The sequence below is a fragment of the Rattus norvegicus genome, chromosome 5 (assembly GCF_036323735.1).
Source record: "Rattus norvegicus strain BN/NHsdMcwi chromosome 5, GRCr8, whole genome shotgun sequence".
NCBI lineage: Eukaryota > Metazoa > Chordata > Mammalia > Rodentia > Muridae > Rattus > Rattus norvegicus.
Genome location: NC_086023.1, coordinates 93,041,685 through 93,062,030, shown reverse-complemented (window position 1 = coordinate 93,062,030; position 20,346 = coordinate 93,041,685). Strand labels below are relative to the sequence as shown.

Genomic DNA, 20,346 nt, shown 5'->3' with positions numbered 1-20,346 from the left:
TCAGAGTTTGCATAATATCTACCTGGCCCTTATGATTTTCAGAATCTTCGCTGAAAATCAGTGTTACTCTAATGGCTCTTCCTTTATATGTTATATGGTCTTTTCTCCTTGCAGCTTTCAACATTCTTTGTTTTGTACATTTAGTGTTTTTTTGTTGTTGTTGTTGTTCTTTTTTTTCGGAGCTGGGGACCGAACCCAGGGCCTTGCGTTTCCTAGGCAAACGCTCTACCACTGAGCTAAATCCCCAACCACATTTAGTGTTTTGAATAGTGTGTGTCATGGGGAATTTTTTTGTTCTTGTTTATTTAATGTTCTCTATGCTGTTTGTACTTTGATCTTTTCCTTTAGATTGGTAGAATGTTTCTTCCATTATTCTATTAACACATTATCTGTGGCTTTGATTTGGGTTTCTTCATATTTCTGTATACTTATTATTCTTAATTTTAGTCTTTTCATATTGTTCCCTATTTCTTGGATGTTCTATGCTTGTATTTTTAAAAAGATTTAAAATTTTCTTTAACTGAGCTATCCATTTTTCTCCCTTCTTTAATCTGTTGGTGAGGCTTACCTTTGAGCTTTTTCTTTAATATCTTGAATTTTTCATCTCAAAGTTTATTTCAGTTTGAGTGTTCTTTAGTAATTCTATTTCCTTCTATTTTCATGTCTGGAATTATTTTCATATTTTTTCATTTAGTTGCTTATATTTCCATGGTCTTCATAAAGATATTTATATTGTCTTTAAGGTCCTTGAACATGTGCATAGTTTTGCTCTTTTGAAATCCTTGTCTTGTATTTCAGCTAAATTTCTTCCCTCAGGACATATTCAATATATATTTTCTTGAGTCTTATATTTTTGTTTTTTGCTAGGATCCAGGCACCTGTGGTTATGACATTTGGAGTGATTTTGGTATCTTGCCTTTGCTCTGTGGGTATTCTTTTCTCTGTTTAATGTTGTCCAATGTGAATCCTAGCCAAGTGTGGTGCTGTGAGGTTCCTGAGCCCTACTCTACTGTGGTGGTTTTGAGGGTCTTGATAGAGAGGCATTCTACATGTCCATGGGGAATCACAATGCAATGAAGTTGATCTTGAAGGAATGGCTGAAAAGTGTGGCAGGGAATAACTAGGGATACATTGGATCCTGGATTTGACCAAGTTCCATAGGGAAAGAAGTAGTTTGGGAGGAGGGGCTGAACTAAACAGTCAGTAGCAGGCTTAAAATCAAGTCTGGAGAGAACTGAATGAAGAGTAGGAAGAAGGAAGAGTGTGATCTTAAATCTGTTTTTGAATTTAATGATTCTTTAGACAAGGTGAATGTGGTGACTTTGGGTCTTTGGTAGAAATATATCTTGTGTGTTAGCTGGGAGTCACAGAGAAATGGAGAATGGTCAGAAGAAATAGCTGAAAAATATAGTGGTGATGGGCTAAGAAGAGCTTGGATCATGATTCTGCACAAAACAGCTGCATTTCAAGTATGTACATCTCTATCTTAATACTTTAATTTGACCAATGATTTACTTTATATTGCAGTGTATTTCTAGCGCTTATTTCTGCTTGGGCCTTAGAAACTTCAGTAGAATATTAGGTAATCTTCTTCATTATTTATCACATACCCTTCTATAATTTCCAACCATTACTTTACATAAAATAAAACTGAAGGATTGAAAAAAATTTGCCCAGAGTATTTTATTAGAGATTCCTGCTACCATATCAACAGATAAACAATCTGGGTGTTGACAGAGAAATACTAATTTTACTATACAAAGATACAGCTCCAATAACCATAATACGGCCCCTATATCTCTTGATATTTCAAAGAAATTAACTCATTGTAAATTCTCTCAGAGTTATGTTCATAAATATTAGACAAACTATGAAATATACTATAAATACATAACAAACATTATGTTCCAAACTCAGAAATATATGATCCTTTACCTATATCATCCTCATTATAAAGCTCATATTAGCACTAAAGACAAGTGTGTGTGCATTTGTGCTCCCCCCCCCCCTTTTGTCCACAAATGTACACAAAACACTTTCATAAAATAATCACTTGAGAGTCTAAATTTCATGATATCTGAGAGAGAAAAGAACAGTAGGGTTCCACAAATTCTTTACCTGGGGCAAAATAAATACAAGTAAGTATGTATGAAAGATATGTGGCCTGTATCTATACAAACACACACATACATATCTTTTATAAATATACATATATCAATAACATGGAATATTCACATACTTATGTACTTGCTTTGAAACCACAATCTCACTATTTTATATACTATGTGTTGACAAATCCCCTCTTCATTTGATTCAAACAACTGATGAAGTTTTCTAATAAAAATGGATACTAAATGGTTATAATTTTATAGTGAATAAATGGCATTATCAGATCCCAGTGTTACATTTGGATGTCAAACTCACAAAAGGACCAGTGATCGTTGATCTTTCTGTCAACCTGAATATCGTGAAAAGTATGCAGTAGATCAAGGAAAATGCTTCTCTGTTCCACCTCTGAAAAGAAAAATCCAGGTAGGGTCTGTCCTCTCCCCTTAAATTGTTTATGTTGGGTTCGTTGGTCACAAAATGCAGAAGTAACCAATAAGTTGCTCCGCGACATTTCCCAAGGAACAAAATAAAACCCAGTGAGCTAGTTACATTCACCAGTGAACAAACTTGCTCTTTTAGCTCTTGATTTTTTCCTCCTTTTGTGTCTTATTCCCACCTTCCTTTCTTTCCTGTCTTCTTTTGGGAGATCCTGAATCTGCCCTGTTACAAACATAGTGCATGCTTATCACTTACGAATTCAGCCACTTTAACTATCTTTGATAGCTGTCCCTTAGAAGGTTAACTAGACCTTTCAGGAAAATCTTAAAGATGGGAGGCCTCTCAGATCTGAGCACTGAGTTAGAAAAGCCATATCCCATCTCAAAACTATCAATCAGTAAACTTTTCTTTTATAAAAAGCATGGCAAAAAAAAGGAAAAAAGAAAGAAAAAACAAAGTGGGTGAGGGTGTCTAGGAGCGTTTTTGCAGGCAATAATGTTTGGAGAGCCAAGAGTGAAATACTGGAACACTCTTGTTACAGCTAAATATTTGCTTCTACATTCTCAGTGAATAGAGCTGTTAACCTGTTTACTCTCTTGTTCCCCATCCACCAGCTACAGCTTTGTCTTTCTTCACTTTTTTTAAATGTGTGTGGTGTGTGCATGATGTATGTGGGTGGTGCATGTGAGTGTTGCATATGCATACAGAACCAGAGCAGGACATTGGATATGGTCTTGATACGGTCTCTCCCTGAACCAAAATGCTAGTGTTTCAGTTAGGCTAACTCACCTGGGCCTCACTGAGAGCTGCCTATCTCCATTCCCCTATGGTTACCAGGGCTTATAGTCATGCTTTGTGTTTTCATGGGTGCTGAAGATTCAAGTTCAAGCCCTCATGTGTGTGGAGCAAGCACCCTCACCCACTGTTGGCCTCCCTCTCCACCTTGAGGCCACCACAGGAAGCAATAAACACTATTTTCACTACTAACCATCTCAGACCCAGTAGGACCTAAGTTTATCCTTCTATAGACAGTTACTCTTCTCATGCTGTAGTTTCTAGGTCTTCCCAAGAATGTTATCCTTATTTTCTTTGTTTCATAGTTTATTTCATAGACAAATAACTAGTCCTGAGGGAACCTGCCCAATGCTTGTCTCACACTGCTATCAGGCAAATCACCTGAAGTGTGGGGACCATAACTATTCTCACCGATCTCCTTTTAAAGCTTATGATTTGGGATTATGTCCAGACTTTGATACAGTTCATAGACAAGTTACGCACAATTTCTCTGATCCATTCTATTTCCATCCTCCTAAAACCCCCCACTTTCCTCTTCTCATCTCCTCTCCTCTCCTCAGTACATCACACCTCTTCTCCTTCTCCATCTTCAGTAGAGGACTTTGTTTAATCAGCTCTGAGAAAAACTAAGTCACAGTAGACCCTGTCACCACAACCATAAGTTGAATTGTTAGAGGATGATAATAAAACTCTTACAAAAGTTATAGAAACAAGTATTTGTGACTTTGAATTATGAAATAGTTTCCATATGATGCCACCATTTAAAAACACCAGAGGAAAGATAAAAAGAACTTCACTGAGAAATTTTTGTTAGGGGCTGAGAAGGCTTAGTGGCTACATAAGCATGAGGAACTGAGTTCAAATCTCCAGTGCCATTGGAGAAAACTAGGTGTGGCTGCACATCTGTAACCACAGTGCTGGGGGTGCTTAGGAAAATAGTTTGGTGTTTTGTAACTTAGCTCAAGGTTCAGTGAAAGACCCTGCCTTAAGGAAATAAGGGTGTGTGAGTTTAGTGAGAACCAAGGCTCCATTTCAGCTAAGGCTTCATATTCATCTTCTTTTGGGGATTACCTGTGTGATCCTGACTCTGTCACTTGCTGCCTGAACTCCAGACGTTTCTCTGACATAGAGGTATAATTCTCCATAACCTATCTTACGAATTTTGTTTGCTGGCAAAAACAAGCATTATATGGATGATATGATAGTCTGCCAATCTTCTTTTGGACCTTGACTGGAGTTTCCTCTGAGTGCTTGGGTGACTAAACCTTGAGAAAAGCAGGGTCCACCAGATATCTCTGCTCAGTACCTTTTCTGTTTGATACCCAGGATCCTGCTCTATGTGGGCCCTAATGTGTGATACTTAAGGTGCCCTCAAGGTATCATTTTTATTGCCTGAATGCAAATTCATTGGTTACTTTTTTTTTTTTTTTGGTTCTTTTTTTCGGAGCTGGGGACCGAACCCAGGGCCTTGCGCTTCCTAGGCAAGCGCTCTACCACTGAGCTAAATCCCCAACCCCATTGGTTACTTTTATAATGGCCCTAATTTCTTCACAAGCATGCCCTTCTTGTCTATAATAACTTCAACCATTTTTTTTTTGCCAAACTGCTAGTTTTTAAAATATAAATTTGTGAGGCTGGAGAGATGGTTCAATGGTTAAGAGTACCAGCTGTTATTCCAGAGGTCCTGAGTTCAATTCCCAGTGCCCACATAGTGGTTCAAGGCCATCTATAAAGGGATCTAATACCCTTTTCTGAGAGACAGTTGACCATGCAATACAGCACTTACTGAGAAAATAAATAGATAAAATAAACAAAAACAAATAAAAACAATCTAAAATTGTTAAAAAGACTTCAGTGTTATACGTTATGGTTATTCTTTTAATTTAACAGTCTCTATTCTCTCTTTCCCTAAAAGTATTTTGACTTTACAATGAATTGCTCCTCAAGAGAAGGGTGACGCAAGATATAAATGCTAAAGCTATCTGCATCTTGCTCTTCATTACAAATCTGCATGCACGAATTACATGTTATATCTCTTATTTTCATTTTATACTTTACAATATAAATATGCTTGCTATGTCCATAATTTAAAAATATTACTGATCGTAAACATTATTTTTAAAAGATGAAGATAGATGAGTTATCAGTACTTAAAAGAAAATATGAAGGACAATTAAAAGGATGAGCAAATTTCAATCAACTGCATTTGAGTACACCCATGCCAGAGGGTATGACCTCAAAGTTCAAACTTAAAATATCAATCAAATTGTTGATCAGTAGCAAACTTCCAAAGTAAGTGCTTTCCTTTCTAAGTACTGTAAATCCTGAATGCAATATCAAGTATATATTATTATGCCTTCAACTCATAGTCCCAAGGGTCAGCATTCAAAGTTTACTTTCCAAAATAATGTCTAATAAAACTCTCAGAGCCGTGTTCAGTAAATATGACTGTAGTGCTCAACTTGTGTGGCCAATCTGTTTATAACCAAAGGCAATTAGATGTTTTCATCATAGGAAAAACCATGTTGTAAACTCCATTCAAACTCCTTTGTTTCTTACTTATAATGCAGTATTGGTAAGTGGCCAGCAAGGAAAATAACCAGACATTTTTCTGTCTTGGATTCACTGACATGAACGAATATACCTCAGGATTTATCATTTCTTTTGTCTCTTTTTATTTTTCATTGTCGATTTTACCTAAACAGAATTTGTTTATTATCTGATGATTCATTGTTTCAGTAAAAGACTCAATTACATAAGAGTTCAGAACTTAAAAAAATCCATAAAAGAAATAGTCTCTCTCTCTCTATCATCATTCTTTGTCTCTCTCTCTCCATTTCTGTTTTTCTGTCTTTCTATCTCTCTCACAAACATTCTGACTTACACCCACCTGCACACATTCATAATGCACACATACACACATGATGCGCGCACACACACACACACACACACACACACACACACACACACAAGTACGTGCTCTTGCTACCTTCTATTTGCCAAACTCCTGCTTGCTTTTGCTCTGATTAGTAAACAATAACAATTAACTAGTTGATCTTTTTCACAATTTTACTATTACAATCAGTTTTAATTTCTTTTAAGAACACTCTGCTTCCCCAGTCCAAATATATGGATAAACTAAAAATACTAATGAAATTATAAGGTTATCATATCCAAAACTTTGAAACTAGACCGCACAATGTCAACTCAATGTTCTTTATGCTCACATCTTGTAGTTCAATCATCTGTTGTGAGAACTTTCTATAGTTTTTTTACTATCATTTTTGCAAAGTCATATACAGGTATTAAATTATGGATTAGTTAGCCAAAAAGTATCTTTAAAAAAATCAGGTGCCAAAACATTAAAAAATTCCATGTGCATTAGTTTTACAGTAGCTATACTTAAATAATTCCAGAAAGCTTCATTTTGTTTGCTAAAAATTTACCAAAATAGTTAGAAGGCGTAAAAATAATTTTTTTTTTAAAAAACCGAAAGAAAAACTCAGCATCAACTTATATGTATAGGCAACAGTAAGAGAACGTTATTTTCCCCAAAGGTTATATTAAAAAGATTTCCCTTGTATTTTTACTAAAATTCTGATTTTGATTATAGTTTACAATAAAGAAAGAGGAAAAACTAATCCAATATATTAAATTTTTATGGTATGATAAAGAAAGATTTTTTTTTACTTCATGACTGCCTTTCTGAAGGATAACTCAAAGAATTGTATTTGATTTTGATTGATTTAAACTCAATGAAGTAATGAAGTACAGAAAACTTATTTCAAGGTTTGAGCAGTTAAGAGAGTAAAAAGTCAAGAGTTAAGACTACCTCTTGACAAGTCAAGGCCATTCAAAACCTAGCATTTACTGAAAATGATATGACTAGTATTTTAGATAGCCCTTCATCTTATCAGATATGAATTTTATGAACAACCCAGCATGTAGAGGAAGATATTGACCTTCCCAGCCACCCACTCCTTCAGGGGACAATAGTATTCATAGTGAAACTGCTCAAACTCTGGTGTCTGACGGATTTCGCATAAGAAGGAGAGATCAATACCTGACTCCAAAAGGAGGAGGAGCAGGGGAAATACAAACAGCAGCAGTCCCAGGCCCACCACAAGGAGCCTGGAAAAACTCTTGACCAGGGGATTGACCCAGATACGGCCGGTCAGGATGGAATAGCTCCATGACAAAGCTTGGCGAGCTTCCTTCAGCTCCTCCTCTTCAGCAATCAGAAAAGCATTTTCATCTGCTTCGAGTTCCTCAAATGAATCCGTGTCTTCTCTTTCTAACTCGAGCCTGGATGGACAGTCAAAGAGCATGTTGATTTCATCATCATCCACTGGGGTAGGGAGCAGGCTGGCGCTGGGATTGTATGCTAGTTCAGAGATGGTCAAGGGGTCTTCTTTCAGTCTATCTTCCTCTTCATCTGGAGGATCTGCACACTGAGCTCCCTTTACTGGTGAACTGGAAATTAGGGACTCAGACACATCCATTTTAGGCAAGGGGGTACCTGGAAAGAAACATTATTTTATAAAGATTAAATTTCAGATGTTTTTCTTTCACAAAAGTCCATATGTAGAAGGAAGTTCAAGGAATATGTGAAACTATGCAGTAGCATTCTGTTATTAGAAAAATTAATCATGTTAGTAACAGATGCTACATCGTATATTTTCAATAAAATAAGCCTAATATAAACAACACTAAAGTTTTGAAGTATATATAACATTTAAGCATATTATTCTGGCTTGCAAACCTCTAATCAGTGTAAGTTAACATGTGAAAATGATCCCCGAGTATATAAAAATTATAGATAATGTCTTTCAGAGTTAACACTACAACACAATTGAGTATTATGTAAATTTGCCTAGCAGGGACAATTGAGTAATCATTCTGAGGTATTGCTCTCTATTCTTCCTTCCAGGCACAGATTTGGGATTTATCTTATTAGTGTACTGGATTATTATCTAATTCACAAGTCCAAAGTATGAAAAGTTCCGATAGTCAGAAAATTTAAAGCAAAGCAAAATTAAAAATTTCAGTCCATGAATATTGTGATTTCAGATATTGAGGTTGTAATACTCAAGCACTAAAGTGTACTCAAATGTTCCAAAATCAGATGAAAAAATATGAAATCTGATGTATTTTTGGTTCAAAGCTTTGGAGTACATAATCCTCACCTGTAATTGCAATCATGTGGTGTGTACCACATTATATTTTCTCTTTTTAACATTTTAATACATATTTTTTTACCTTCAGATAGAGTATTTTTGTTGCTATTATTTATAAACTAGGCAAAAATTTCCAAGAAACTTTAGTTATCTATTGGTAAAATATTTGGAAGAATGAAGAAAAATTTTAAGTTTCAGAAGGCAAATTGATTAAAGTGCTTAAGATTTTAAAAATGTTTATTGAGAATATGTCTTTCTTTTTTTATGCAAAAAAGGGGTTTAATTGAGCATATGATTGCAACAGGTTAAGAGTCTATGATGGAAGAGTAAAGGTGTGGCTGGAACAGCAAGTGAGACCTCACATCTACATGCATAAGCAGGAGACAGACAGACAGACAGACAGACACACACACACACAGAGGTGGGGAAGAGAGAGACAGAGTGCAATGAGTCTTTTGAAACCTTAAAGCCTACCTCTGTGGTGCACTTCTAACAAGGCCATACCACCCTAATCCTTCTCAAATTATTCCATCAATGGGGGTTCAACTTTTCAAACATATGGTGGGCAGAGAATATGTCTTTCTTAATATTGATATTTTTTACATATTTGATATCCAGCCACTTTTTATCTAGGCTAAAAACTGTATCTATTAAATATGAGTCTTGGGTGATTAATGGGAAATTATAAAAACATCAAAGAAGTGTTCTCTATGATAATACACCACGAAATTTGCAACAAGATAAATTAATATGTCAAATGTAAAACAGAGCACCATTCATAATTCCCTCACGTTTTTATCATTCAAAAAATTACCCGATATTTCCTGGAAGCTCCATCCTAAGAGCAGAAAATAGTTTAAATGGAAAACATCATGTGAGTAACCCATGAGTTGTGGGTGTCTGTGTTAGTCACCATCTACTGCAAATAGGAACTTCTCTGATGAGGACAGAGTCGCAGTCATCTGTAGGTATAATATATATCTGTAGGTATAATATAATATATCAGTAGCTACTACTTTAGTACCATGTCCACTTAACAGAATAATAGTAGGTTCTCTTCTAAAGCCTATTTTTTGGTACATTAATTTATTTATTCTCTTTACATCTCGACTGCAGCTTGCCCTGCCTCCCCTCTTCCCAGTCCCACATTCACAAGCCCTACTCCTATTAACCTCTCTTTTTCTTAGAGAAGGAGATTCTTCCTTGGGTACCACTCTGTACTGGGAATGCAAATCCCAACAGGGCTAGGCACAGCTTCCCCCACTAAGGTGCAATAAGGCAGTCCATCTAAAGAAAGTGGATCCAGTGCCGCGCAACAGGTCAGAACCAGGCCCTTTTCCAATTGTTAGGGGACCCACACTAAGTTTCAGAGCTAAACAAAGAATTCAGAGCTGAGGAATGCCGAATGGCTGAGAAACACCTAAAGAAATGTTCAACATCTTTAGTCATAAGGGAAATGCAAACCAAAACAACCCTGAGATTTCACCTCACACCAGTGAGAATGGCTAAGATAAAAAACTCAGGTGACAACAAATGCTGGCGAGGATGTAGAGAAAGAGGAACACTCCTCCATTGTTGGTGGGGTTGCAGACTGGTAAAACCACTCTGGAAATCAGTCTGGAGGTTCCTCAGAAAATTGGACATTGAACTACCTGAGGACCCAGCTATACCACTCTTGGGCATATACCCACAAGATGCCCCAACATATAAAAAAGACACGTGCTCCACTATGTTCATAGCAGCCTTATTTATAATAGCCAGAAGCTGGAAAGAACCCAGGTGCCCTTCAACAGAGGAATAGATACAGAAAATGTGGTACATCTACACAATGGAATATTACTCAGCTATCAAAAACAATGCCTTTATGAAATTCATAGACAAATGGTTGGAACTGGAAAATATCATCCTGAGTGAGGTAACCCAATCACAGAAAAACACACATGGCATGCACTCATTGATAAGTGGCTATTAGCCCAAATGCTTGAATTACCCTAGATGCATAGAACACATGAAACTCAAGATGGTTGATCAAAATGTGAATGCTTCACTCCTTCTTTAAAAGGGGGGAACAAGAATACCCTTGGCAGGGAATAGAGAGGCAAAGATTAAAACAGAGACAGAAGGAACACCCATTCAGAGCCTGTCCCACATGTGGCCCATACATATACAGCCACCCAATTAGACAAGATGGATGAAGCAATGAAATGCAGGCTGACAGGAGCCAGATGTAGATCTCTCCTGAGAGACACAGCCAGAATACAGCAAATACAAAGGCGAATGCCAGCAGCAAACCACTGAACTGAGAATAGGACCCCCGTTGAAGGAATCAGAGAAAGAACTGGAAGAGCTTGAAGGGGCTTGATACCCCTTATGAACAACAATGCCAAACAACTAGAGCTTCCAGGGACTAAGCCACTACCTAAAGACTATACATGGACTGACTCTGGACTCTGACCTCATAGGTAGCAATGAATATTCTAGTAAGATCACCAGTGGAAGGGGAAGCCCTTGGTCCTGCTAAGACTGAACCCCCAGTGAATGTGATTGTTGGGGGGAGGGTGGCAATGGGGGAAGTGTGGGGAGGGGAACATAAAGAAGGGGAGGGGGAGGGATTAGGGGGATGTTTGCCCGGAAACCGTGAAAGGGAATAACATTCGAAATGTAAATAAGAAATACTCAATAAAAAAAAAATGGTACAACATTTCCAGGAATCTTCGCCACTATTTCTAAGCAGGCACACTGCCTTCTTTCTCTTAAGCTCTATAAAACGCCTTTATAGGAACCTACCTTCCCTTTAGACTATGAATTCACTTTTTAAATTTATAAGCCAAATACCTAGAGAAAATGGCCTGAAATGGCTTTGGTAGATTTTCCAGGATGCAAACTTTCCCTCCCCTAAGTAACAGACCCAGTCACTCTCAAGGATGCCCCAATTTCTCTGCAACAGTGGTGTGTTAGGCAAAGAACTGAAGGAAAGTAAATATAGGATTTTTTTTTCAGTTACTACTGTACTTTATTGTGTTCAACCAAATCACCATGTTACAAAAATAGCAAGCTGCCATAATAAAAAATAAGGCTCCTCTATCCAGTACCAGATAGCATCATTTTACTTTCAAGCCTAGAAATTGCACACTTATATATAAACCAACCGAAGATGAGGATTGAGAGTTCATCTTGGTGGATTTTTCTTTGATGAATATGAAGTGTCCTTCCTTATCTTTTTTGATGACTTTTAATTGAAAATTGATTTTATTTGATATTAGAATGGCTACTCCAGCTTGCTTCTTCTGTCCATTTCCTTGGAAGGTTGATTTCCAGGCAGCAGAATGCAGGGTCCTCATTGCGTATCCAGTTTGTTAATCTATGTCTTTTTATTGGGGAGTTGAGGCCATTGATGTTGAGAGATATTAAGGAATAGTGATTATTGCTTCCTGTTTTATTCATATTTGGATGTGAGGTTATGTTTGTGTGCTTTTCTTCTCTTTGTTTTGTTGCCAAGACGATTAGTTTCTTGCTTCTTCTAGGGTATAGCTTACCTCCTTATGTTGGGCTTTACCCTTTATTATCCTTTGTAGTGCTGGATTTGTAGAAAGATATTGTGTAAATTTGGTTTTGTCATGGAATATCTTGGTTTCTCCATCTATGTTAATGGAGAGTTTTGCAGGATACAGTAACCTGGGCTGGCATTTGTGTTCTCTTAGGGTCTGTATGACATCTGTCCAGGATCTTCTGGCCTTCATAGTTTCTGGCGAAAAGTCTGGTGTGATTCTGAGAGGTCTGCCTTTATATGTTACTTGACCTTTTTCCCTTACTGCTTTTAATATTCTTTCTTTATTTTGTGCGTTTGGTGTTTTGACAATTATGTGACGGGAGGTGTTTCTTTTCTGGTCCAATCTATTTGAAGTTCTGTAGGCTTCTTGTATGCCTATGGGTATCTCTTTTTTTAGGTTAGGGAAGTTTTCTTCTATGATTTTGTTGAAGATATTTACTGGTCCTTTGAGCTGGGAGTCTTCACTCTTCTATACCTATTATCCTTAGGTTTGATCTTCTCACTGAGTCCTGGATTTCCTGTATGTTTTGGACCAGTAGCTTTTTCTGCTTTACATTATCTTTGACAGTTGAGTCAATGATTTCTATGGAATCTTCTGCTCCCGAGATTCTCTCTTCCATCTCTTGTATTCTGTTGGTGAAGCTTGTATCTACAGCTCCTTGTCTTTTCTTTTGATTTTCTATGTCCAGGGTTGTTTCCATGTGTTCTTTCTTGATTGCTTCTATTTCCATTTTAAATTCCTTCAACTGTTTGATTGTGTTTTCCTGGAATTATTTCAGGGATTTTTGTGTCTCCTCTCTATGGCTTTCTACTTGTTTATTTATGTTTTCCTGGAATTCTTTCAGGCATTTTTGCGATTCCTCTCTGTAGGCTTCTACTTGTTCTCTAAGGGAGTTCTCCACGTCTTTCTTGAAGTCCTCCAGGATCATGATCAAATACGATTTTGAAACTAGATCTTGCTTTTCTGGTGTGTTTGGATATTCCATGTTTATTTTGGTGGGAGAATTGGGCTCCAAGGATGCCATGTAGTCTTGGTTTCTGTTGCTTGGGTTCCTGCGCTTGCCTCTCGCCATCAGATTATCTCTAGTGTTACTTTGTTCTGCTATTTCTGACAGTGGCTAGACTGTCCTATAAGCCTGTGTGTCAGGAGTGCTGTAGACCTGTTTTCCTGTTTTCTTTCAGCCAGTTATGGGGACAGAGTGTTCTGCGTTCGGGCGTGTAGTTTTTCCTCTCTACAGGTCTTCAGCTGTTCCTGTGCGCCTGTGTCTTGAGATCACCAGGCAGGTTTCTTGCAGGGGAAAAGTTGGTCCCACCCGTGGTTCCAAGGCTCAATTTTGCTCGTGGGGTACTGCCTAAGTCCTCTCCATGGCGGCAGCAACCGGGAAGATCTGCGCCGCTCTTTCCGGGAGCCTCCGTGCACCAGGGTTCCAGATGGCGTTTGGTGTTCTCCTGCGGCGTCTGGACGTGCGCAGAGTGCAGTCTCTTCTGGCCTCCCAGGCGCGCCCGCCTCTCTGAAGTTTCAGCTCTCCCTCCCACGGGATTTGGGTGCAGAGAACTGTTTATCCGGTCTGTTTCCTTCAGGTTCCGGCGGTGTCTCAGGCGCAGGGGTCCTGCCGCTCATGGGCCCTCCCCCACGGGAACCCAGAGGCCCTACACAGTTGCCTCCTGGGCCAGGGATGTGGGCAGGGGTGGGCAGTGTTGGTGGTCTCCTCCGCTCTGCAGCCTCAGGAGTGCCCACCCGACCAGGCGGTGAGGTCTCTCTCCCACGGGGTTTGGGAGCAGAGAGCTGCTGCAGGCCGGGATCCGCGGGTGTGGGACTTCCGGTAAACACAGGAAGTGCCTGGTCCTAGAGGAATTTTGCCTCTGTGTGTCCTGAGTTCACCAGGCAGGTTCTTGCAGGGGAAAAGTTGGTCCTACCCGTGGTTCCAAGGCTCAAGTTTGCTCGTGGGGTACTGCCTAAGTCCTCTCCGTGGCAGCAGCAACCAGGAAGATCTGCGCCGCTCTTTCCGGGAGCCTCCGTGCACCAGGGTTCCAGATGGCATTTGTTGTTTTCCTCTGGCATCTGGACGTGCGCAGAGTGCAGTCTTTTCTGGCCTCCCAGGCGCGCCCGCCTCTCTGAAGGTTCAGCTCTCCCTCCCACGGGATTTGGGTGCAGAGAACTGTTTATCTGGTCTGTTTCCTTCAGGTTCAGGCGGTGTCCCAGGCGCAGGCATCCTGCCGCTCCTGGGCCCTCCCCTGACCAGGCGGTGAGGTCTCTCCCATGGGGCCTGGGAGCAGAGAGCTGCTGCGGGCCGGGATCTGCCGGTGTGGGACCTCAGGTAAACACAGGAAGTGCCCGGTCCCAGAGGAACTCTGCCTCTGTGTGTCCTGAGTTCACCAGGCAGGTTTCTTGCAGGGGAAAAGTTGGTCCTACCTGTGGCTCCAAGGCTCAAGTTTGCTCGTGGGGTACTGCCTAAGTCCTCTCCGCGGCGGCAGCAACCGGGAAGATCTGCGCTGCTCTTTCCGGGAGCCTCCGTGCACCAGGGTTCCAGATGGCATTTGGTGTTTTCCTCTGGCGTCTGGACATGCGCAGAGTGCAGTCTCTTCTCGTAAATATAGGATTTAATGTTGTGTTTGTTCTCTGCTTTACATTCACCGTTCTGACACACACACACATACACACACACACACACACACACACACACACACACACACACACACACACACACACCTTTCTTGCCCTCCAAATTCAGATCCTAACTTACATTTTGTTCTTGTTTTCATTTGCACCTTCCTTTAACTTAAGCCTAATCCTTTGGTTTTTCCTTTCCACTTTTTGTGAGTTTAGGATGAAGTATGTGCTGGAACACCCTTACTGCACTATGAACTTTGAATTGGTGCCTAGGCAAAGAAGCAGAAAATGACTAGCTTCCAAAGGGTGCTACACTTTGAGATGGCTGGGCCATGTGAACCCATGGCAGCTGACCATTGTGTCTGGAACCATTGCACAGATCCACCAGGAGCCAAATAATAATTGCTGTGTCTTAGGCAAACCACAACCAGAAGTGGGAAGCAGGCTGTTGTAGCTGTGTAGAACTGACCTAACTGTTGTGGACATCTGGTATGCTGTAAGGGCTTGTGCTGGTAACTTTGGTTCTTCAGTGTCCTAGTACCTGCTCTTTGTCCAACATCTGTAGGCTGGTTTTATTCTTTGGCTGGGATAGAGTGGTATTTGTAGTCTCAAAATTCTTCTACACTTTTTGTTTACTTTTTTCCTGCCTCTCAGTGCTCTAGTTGTTCTTTGTTTTTGCTTTCACTTTCCAGTTGCTGTGACATGGACAGGGTGAGAGAAAAGAACATCTGGATACTATCTCTAAGTTAGATCTCAGTGGAGACATCTGTATCCAATGTGTTTTGTACTTTCTAGATTATGGGCACTCAAATTCAAGAACCTTGTAGTAAATAAAACTGTGGCTTTTTAGACAAAGCTGCACACTCTCTTCTTCCCTATTCAATATAGTAGTTGAAGTCTTAGCCAGAGCAATTAGACAAGAAAAAGAGATGAAGGGATACAAATTGGAAAGGAAAAAATAAAAATATCTCTATTTGCAGATGGTATGGTAGTATACTTAAGTGACCCCAAAAATTCCACCAGAGAACTCCTAAAATGATAAACAACTACAGCAAAGTGGCTGGATATAATATTAACTCAAATAGATGAGTAGCCTTTATATACTCAAAAAATAAACAGGCTGAGAACGAAATTATGGAAATGACACCTGCCACAATAGTCACAATAATATAAAATACCTTGGGGAGTCTCTAATCAAGCAAGTGAAAGGTCTGTGTGACAAGAACTTCAAGTCTCTGAAGAAAGAAATCAAAGAAGATCTCAGAAGAAGGAAAAACCTCCCTTGCTCATGGATTGGCAGGATTAATACAGTAAAAATGACCATCCTGCCAAAAGCAATCTACAGATTCAATGCAATCCCCATAAAAATTCCAACTCAGTTCTTCATAGAGACAGAAAGAGCAATTTCAAATTCATTTGGAATAAAAAACAACCCAGGATAGCAAAAACTATTCTTAACAATTAAAAACAAACTTTTTGGGGAATCACCATCCCTGACCTCAAGCTGTATTACAGAGCAATAGTGATTAAAAATTGCATGGTATTGGTACAGAGGGAGGCAGGTAGATCAATGGAATAGAATTGAAGACCCAGAAATGAATCTATGGTCACTTGATCTTTGATGAATGAGCTAAAACCATCCAGTGGAAAAAATGATGGAATTTTCAACAAATGGTGCTGGTTCAGCTGGTGGTCAGCATCTAGAAGAATGCTAATCAATCCATTCTTAACTCCTTGTACAAACTCAAGCCCAAGTGGACCAAGGACCTCCACAATAAACCAGATACACTGAAACTAATAGAAAAGAGAGTGGGGGAAGAGTCTCGAAACTCATGGGAGAGGGGGAAAATTTCCTGAACAGAACACCAATGGCTTATGCTCTAAGAAGAAGAATCAACAAATGGGACCTTACAAAGCTTGTGTAAGGCAAAGGGCACTGTCATTAGGACAAAACTACAACCAACTGATTGGGAAAAGATCTTTACCAATCCTACATCTGATAAAAGGTTAATATCTAATATATTTCAAGAACTCTAGAAGTTAGACTCTAGAGAATCAAATAACACCATTAAAAATGGGAGGAATATGAAATGGTTGAAAAGCACTTAAAGAAATGTTAAGCATCCTTAGCCATCAGGGAAATGCAAAGCAAAACAACTCTGAGATTCTGCCTCACACCAGACAGAATGGCTAAGATTAAAAAACTCAAGTGACAGCAGATGCTGGTGATGATGTGGAGAAAGAGGAACACTCCTCCATTGGTGATGGGATTGTAAAATGGTATAAACACTCTGGAAATCATCTGGAGGTTCCTCAGAAAATTGGACATAGTACTACCTAAGGATCCAGCTATACCACTCCTGGGCATATACTCAAAAGATGCTCCAACATATAACAAGGACACATGCTCCACTATTTTCATAGAACCCTTATTTATAATAGCCAGAAGCTGGAAAGAACCCAGATGTCCTTCAACAGAAGAATGGATATAGAAAATATATAATTGTGTGGAAATTCACACAATAGAGTACTACTCAGCTATTAAAAACAATGACTTCATGAAATTCTTAGGCAAATGGATGGAACTAGAAAATATCATCCTTGATGCTCCAACATACAACAAAGACACATGCTCTGCTATGTTCATAGCAGCCTTATTTATAATAGCCAGAAACTGGAAAGAACCCAGATGCCTTTCAAGAGAGGAATAGATACAGAAATGTGGTACATCTGCACAATAGAGTACTACTCAGCTATCAGAACAATGATTTCATGAAATTCATAGGCAAATGGATGGAACTAGAATATAGCATCCTGAGTGAGGTAACCCAATCACAAAGAAACACACATGGTATGCACTCACTGATAAGTGGATAGTAGCCCAAAAGCTTGAATTATCCAACATACAATCCACAGACCACATGGAGTTCAAGGATGCTCAAAGTGCGGATATTTCAGTTCTTCTTAAAAGGGGGACAAAAACATTCATAGGAGGAGGTATGGAGACAAAGTTTGGAGCAGAGACTGAAGGGATGGCCATTTAGAGCCTGTCCCACCTGGGGATCTAGCTCATATATATGTGTGTGTGTGTGTGTGTATATATATCCACCAAAGCTATGGGAGGAGAAGCCCTTGGTTCTGTGAACGCTGTACCTCTCAGTGCAGGGGAATGTCAGGTCAGGAAGGCTGGAAGGGCTGGTTGTTTTGGAGGAGGAGCACCCTTACAGAAGAAGGGGTAGGGGGATGTGATAGGAGGCTTATGTTCGGGAAACCAGGAAGGGGAATAACATTTGAAATGTATAAAAAATATCCAATAAAAAAAAGAAAATATCTTCCTGAGTGAGGTAACCCTGTCACAAAAAACCACACATGGTATGCACTCACTGATAAGAGGATATTGGTCCCTAATCTTGGAATGCCCAAGATACTATTCAAAGACCATATGAAATTCAAGAAAACAGAAGACCAAAATGTGAAAGATTCAGTCCTTTTTAGAATGGGGAACAAAATATTCACAGGAAGTAGAGGGTAGGAGAGACTTAGGAGGAAGAGAAGAGGAGGAGAGGAAAAAGGGCGGGGGCAGGATCAGGTATGAGATATGGATGATATACCAAAGATCAGGAATTTGAATAGTGTGTGGCAATGGGGGATGCGAACTGGGGGTAGCCACCAGCGAGTCCCATATGCCAGGAAAACAAGAGGCTCCCAGGACCCAACAGGGATGACATTAGCTGAAAATTTCAACAAAGGGGAGGGAGAACCTATAGAGACCATATCCAGAGGTTAGGCAAGGCCCCCTGTTGTGGGATGGGACCACCTACCCTTTTCAAAATTTTAACCTAGAATTGCTCCTGTCTAAAGGAAATACAGGGACAAAGAGTGCAGCAGGGACTGAAGGAAAGCCCATTTAGAGACTGCCCCACCTGGGGATCCATCCCATATGCATCCACCAAACCCAGTCACTGTTGCTGATTCAAAGAAGTGCTTCCTGACAAAAGCCTGATATTTTCCTGAGACTTTCAGCTAGAACCTTACTGATACAGATGAGGGTGCTTGCAGCTAACCACTGGACTGAGCATGGTGACCCCAATGGAGGAGTTAGAAAAGTGAAGGAGCTGAAGGGGTTTGCATCCCCTTCGGAAGAACAACCATGTCAACTAATCAGACACCCCAGAGCTACCAGGGACTAAACCACAAACCAAAGAGTGCACATGGAGGGACCCATGGCTCTAGCTGCATATGTACCAGAGGATGTCACTGTCTGGCATCAATAGGAGGAGAAGCCTTTGGTCCTGTGAATGCTTGATTCCCCAGTGGGAATGGTGAGATGGGAGTGGATGGGTAGGAGGGGGAGCATCCTCATAGAAGTAGGGGAGGGGGATGGGAGAGGGGAAAACTGGGAAAAGGAATAATATTTAAAATGTAAATATATAAAATATCCAATAAAAAGTATGAATATTTTAAAATCAAGATGCTGTCTTTAAGTGATAAATTCACCTTTAGTATTATCATGCTTCCCTCTTATCCAGACTGAGGAACATCACATGAAGAAGCTGATTAAATTTTATAGAAAAATAGGTCCAGAGTGAATGTCTAAAGACAATATTAGAGGTGGAACACAGTCAATATCCCCACACCTTAGATAATCTTCAGAAATTGGTCTCTTTCACAACTATCCAAGGTTCAACATTTACTCCAGATATTGAAACTTTTATGATGGATCCAGTATCTGAATCAGAGTGTCGTTGATGAGGATGGTTAGATGTTGGTTAGAGTGATGTTGGTAGTCTGCTAGGGTTCTTTGTCTCATGGTGGCACATGAAAGAAAAGAAGAGACAGGAATCAAGGTCTTATCAGTGAGAACAGCTAGCTAGCTTGTCAGGCTTCTCCTCATGGTTGCTTAAGAGGCAGGGAGAGAAAGGGGAAATTTATCAGATGATGCTTTGGAAAAGAAGGCAAAGGAGATAAGAACTCTGTGTAATATATCTTTTGTTTTCAGTCCTACAGATAGGTTGCTGTTTATCTTTAACAAAGTCTCCTTCAGACTTAATCCTTGCCAACTGGTAGCTCTTCAAACTATATATGTTAGAAAAGAAATGCCTGCTATTGTTTTGTACTTGAGAATGGCCTGAATATAAATCAGACAATAAAGAAAAATGGCCATCAGATGGAAATATTACTTTTAATATCTTTTAATAGTAATACATGCTTTGCAAGGGACAATAAAAGCAAATGGTTTGAGGTTCTTTATTTATTCTTTCTTCAAACCAGACATACACATGAGTAATATATTGACCTAGCATTCCAGGGGAACTCCCAAGGTGTTAATAGCCTCATACAGGGTTAGTCACTCTTAATGATAGGAAAAGGTCTCAACCTCAGGACCCCATGGTTCCCTCAAGTATATCCTTCCTACCTGCCAGTGCAGGAGAGAGGTATTGAGCAGACATGGAGACTAGCTAAGGTGTTATACTTTCTCTTCCTTCCTAGACCTGAAACACAGAAAAGGTAATCTTGGAAAAACTTCAGAAAACCCTGAGAAATATACTTAGGTCTTCTAGGGACTCACTCAATCCTTTGACATAGTCTAGAAGAATGTGATATTGCTCCCAAATCATATCCTGATCCTCACTGACTGAAAAGACTCCAATAGATATATAGGCCAG

General features: G+C 39.7%; 1 protein-coding gene across 4 annotated transcripts in view; it reads right to left on the bottom strand.

Moving 5' to 3' along the window:
- The window catches only part of Frmd3 (FERM domain containing 3), a 266,338-nt gene that overhangs the window by 15,296 nt on the left and 230,696 nt on the right, over positions 1 to 20,346 (bottom strand). For 3 of the 4 annotated variants that reach the window (NM_001415819.1, XM_039109494.2, XM_063287360.1), the window contains 1 exon segment: positions 1,669 to 7,861. In NM_001415819.1, the coding sequence (NP_001402748.1) occupies positions 7,269 to 7,861 (593 nt within the window). In that variant the 3' untranslated portion in view covers positions 1,669 to 7,268. 4 annotated transcript variants of the gene reach the window in all.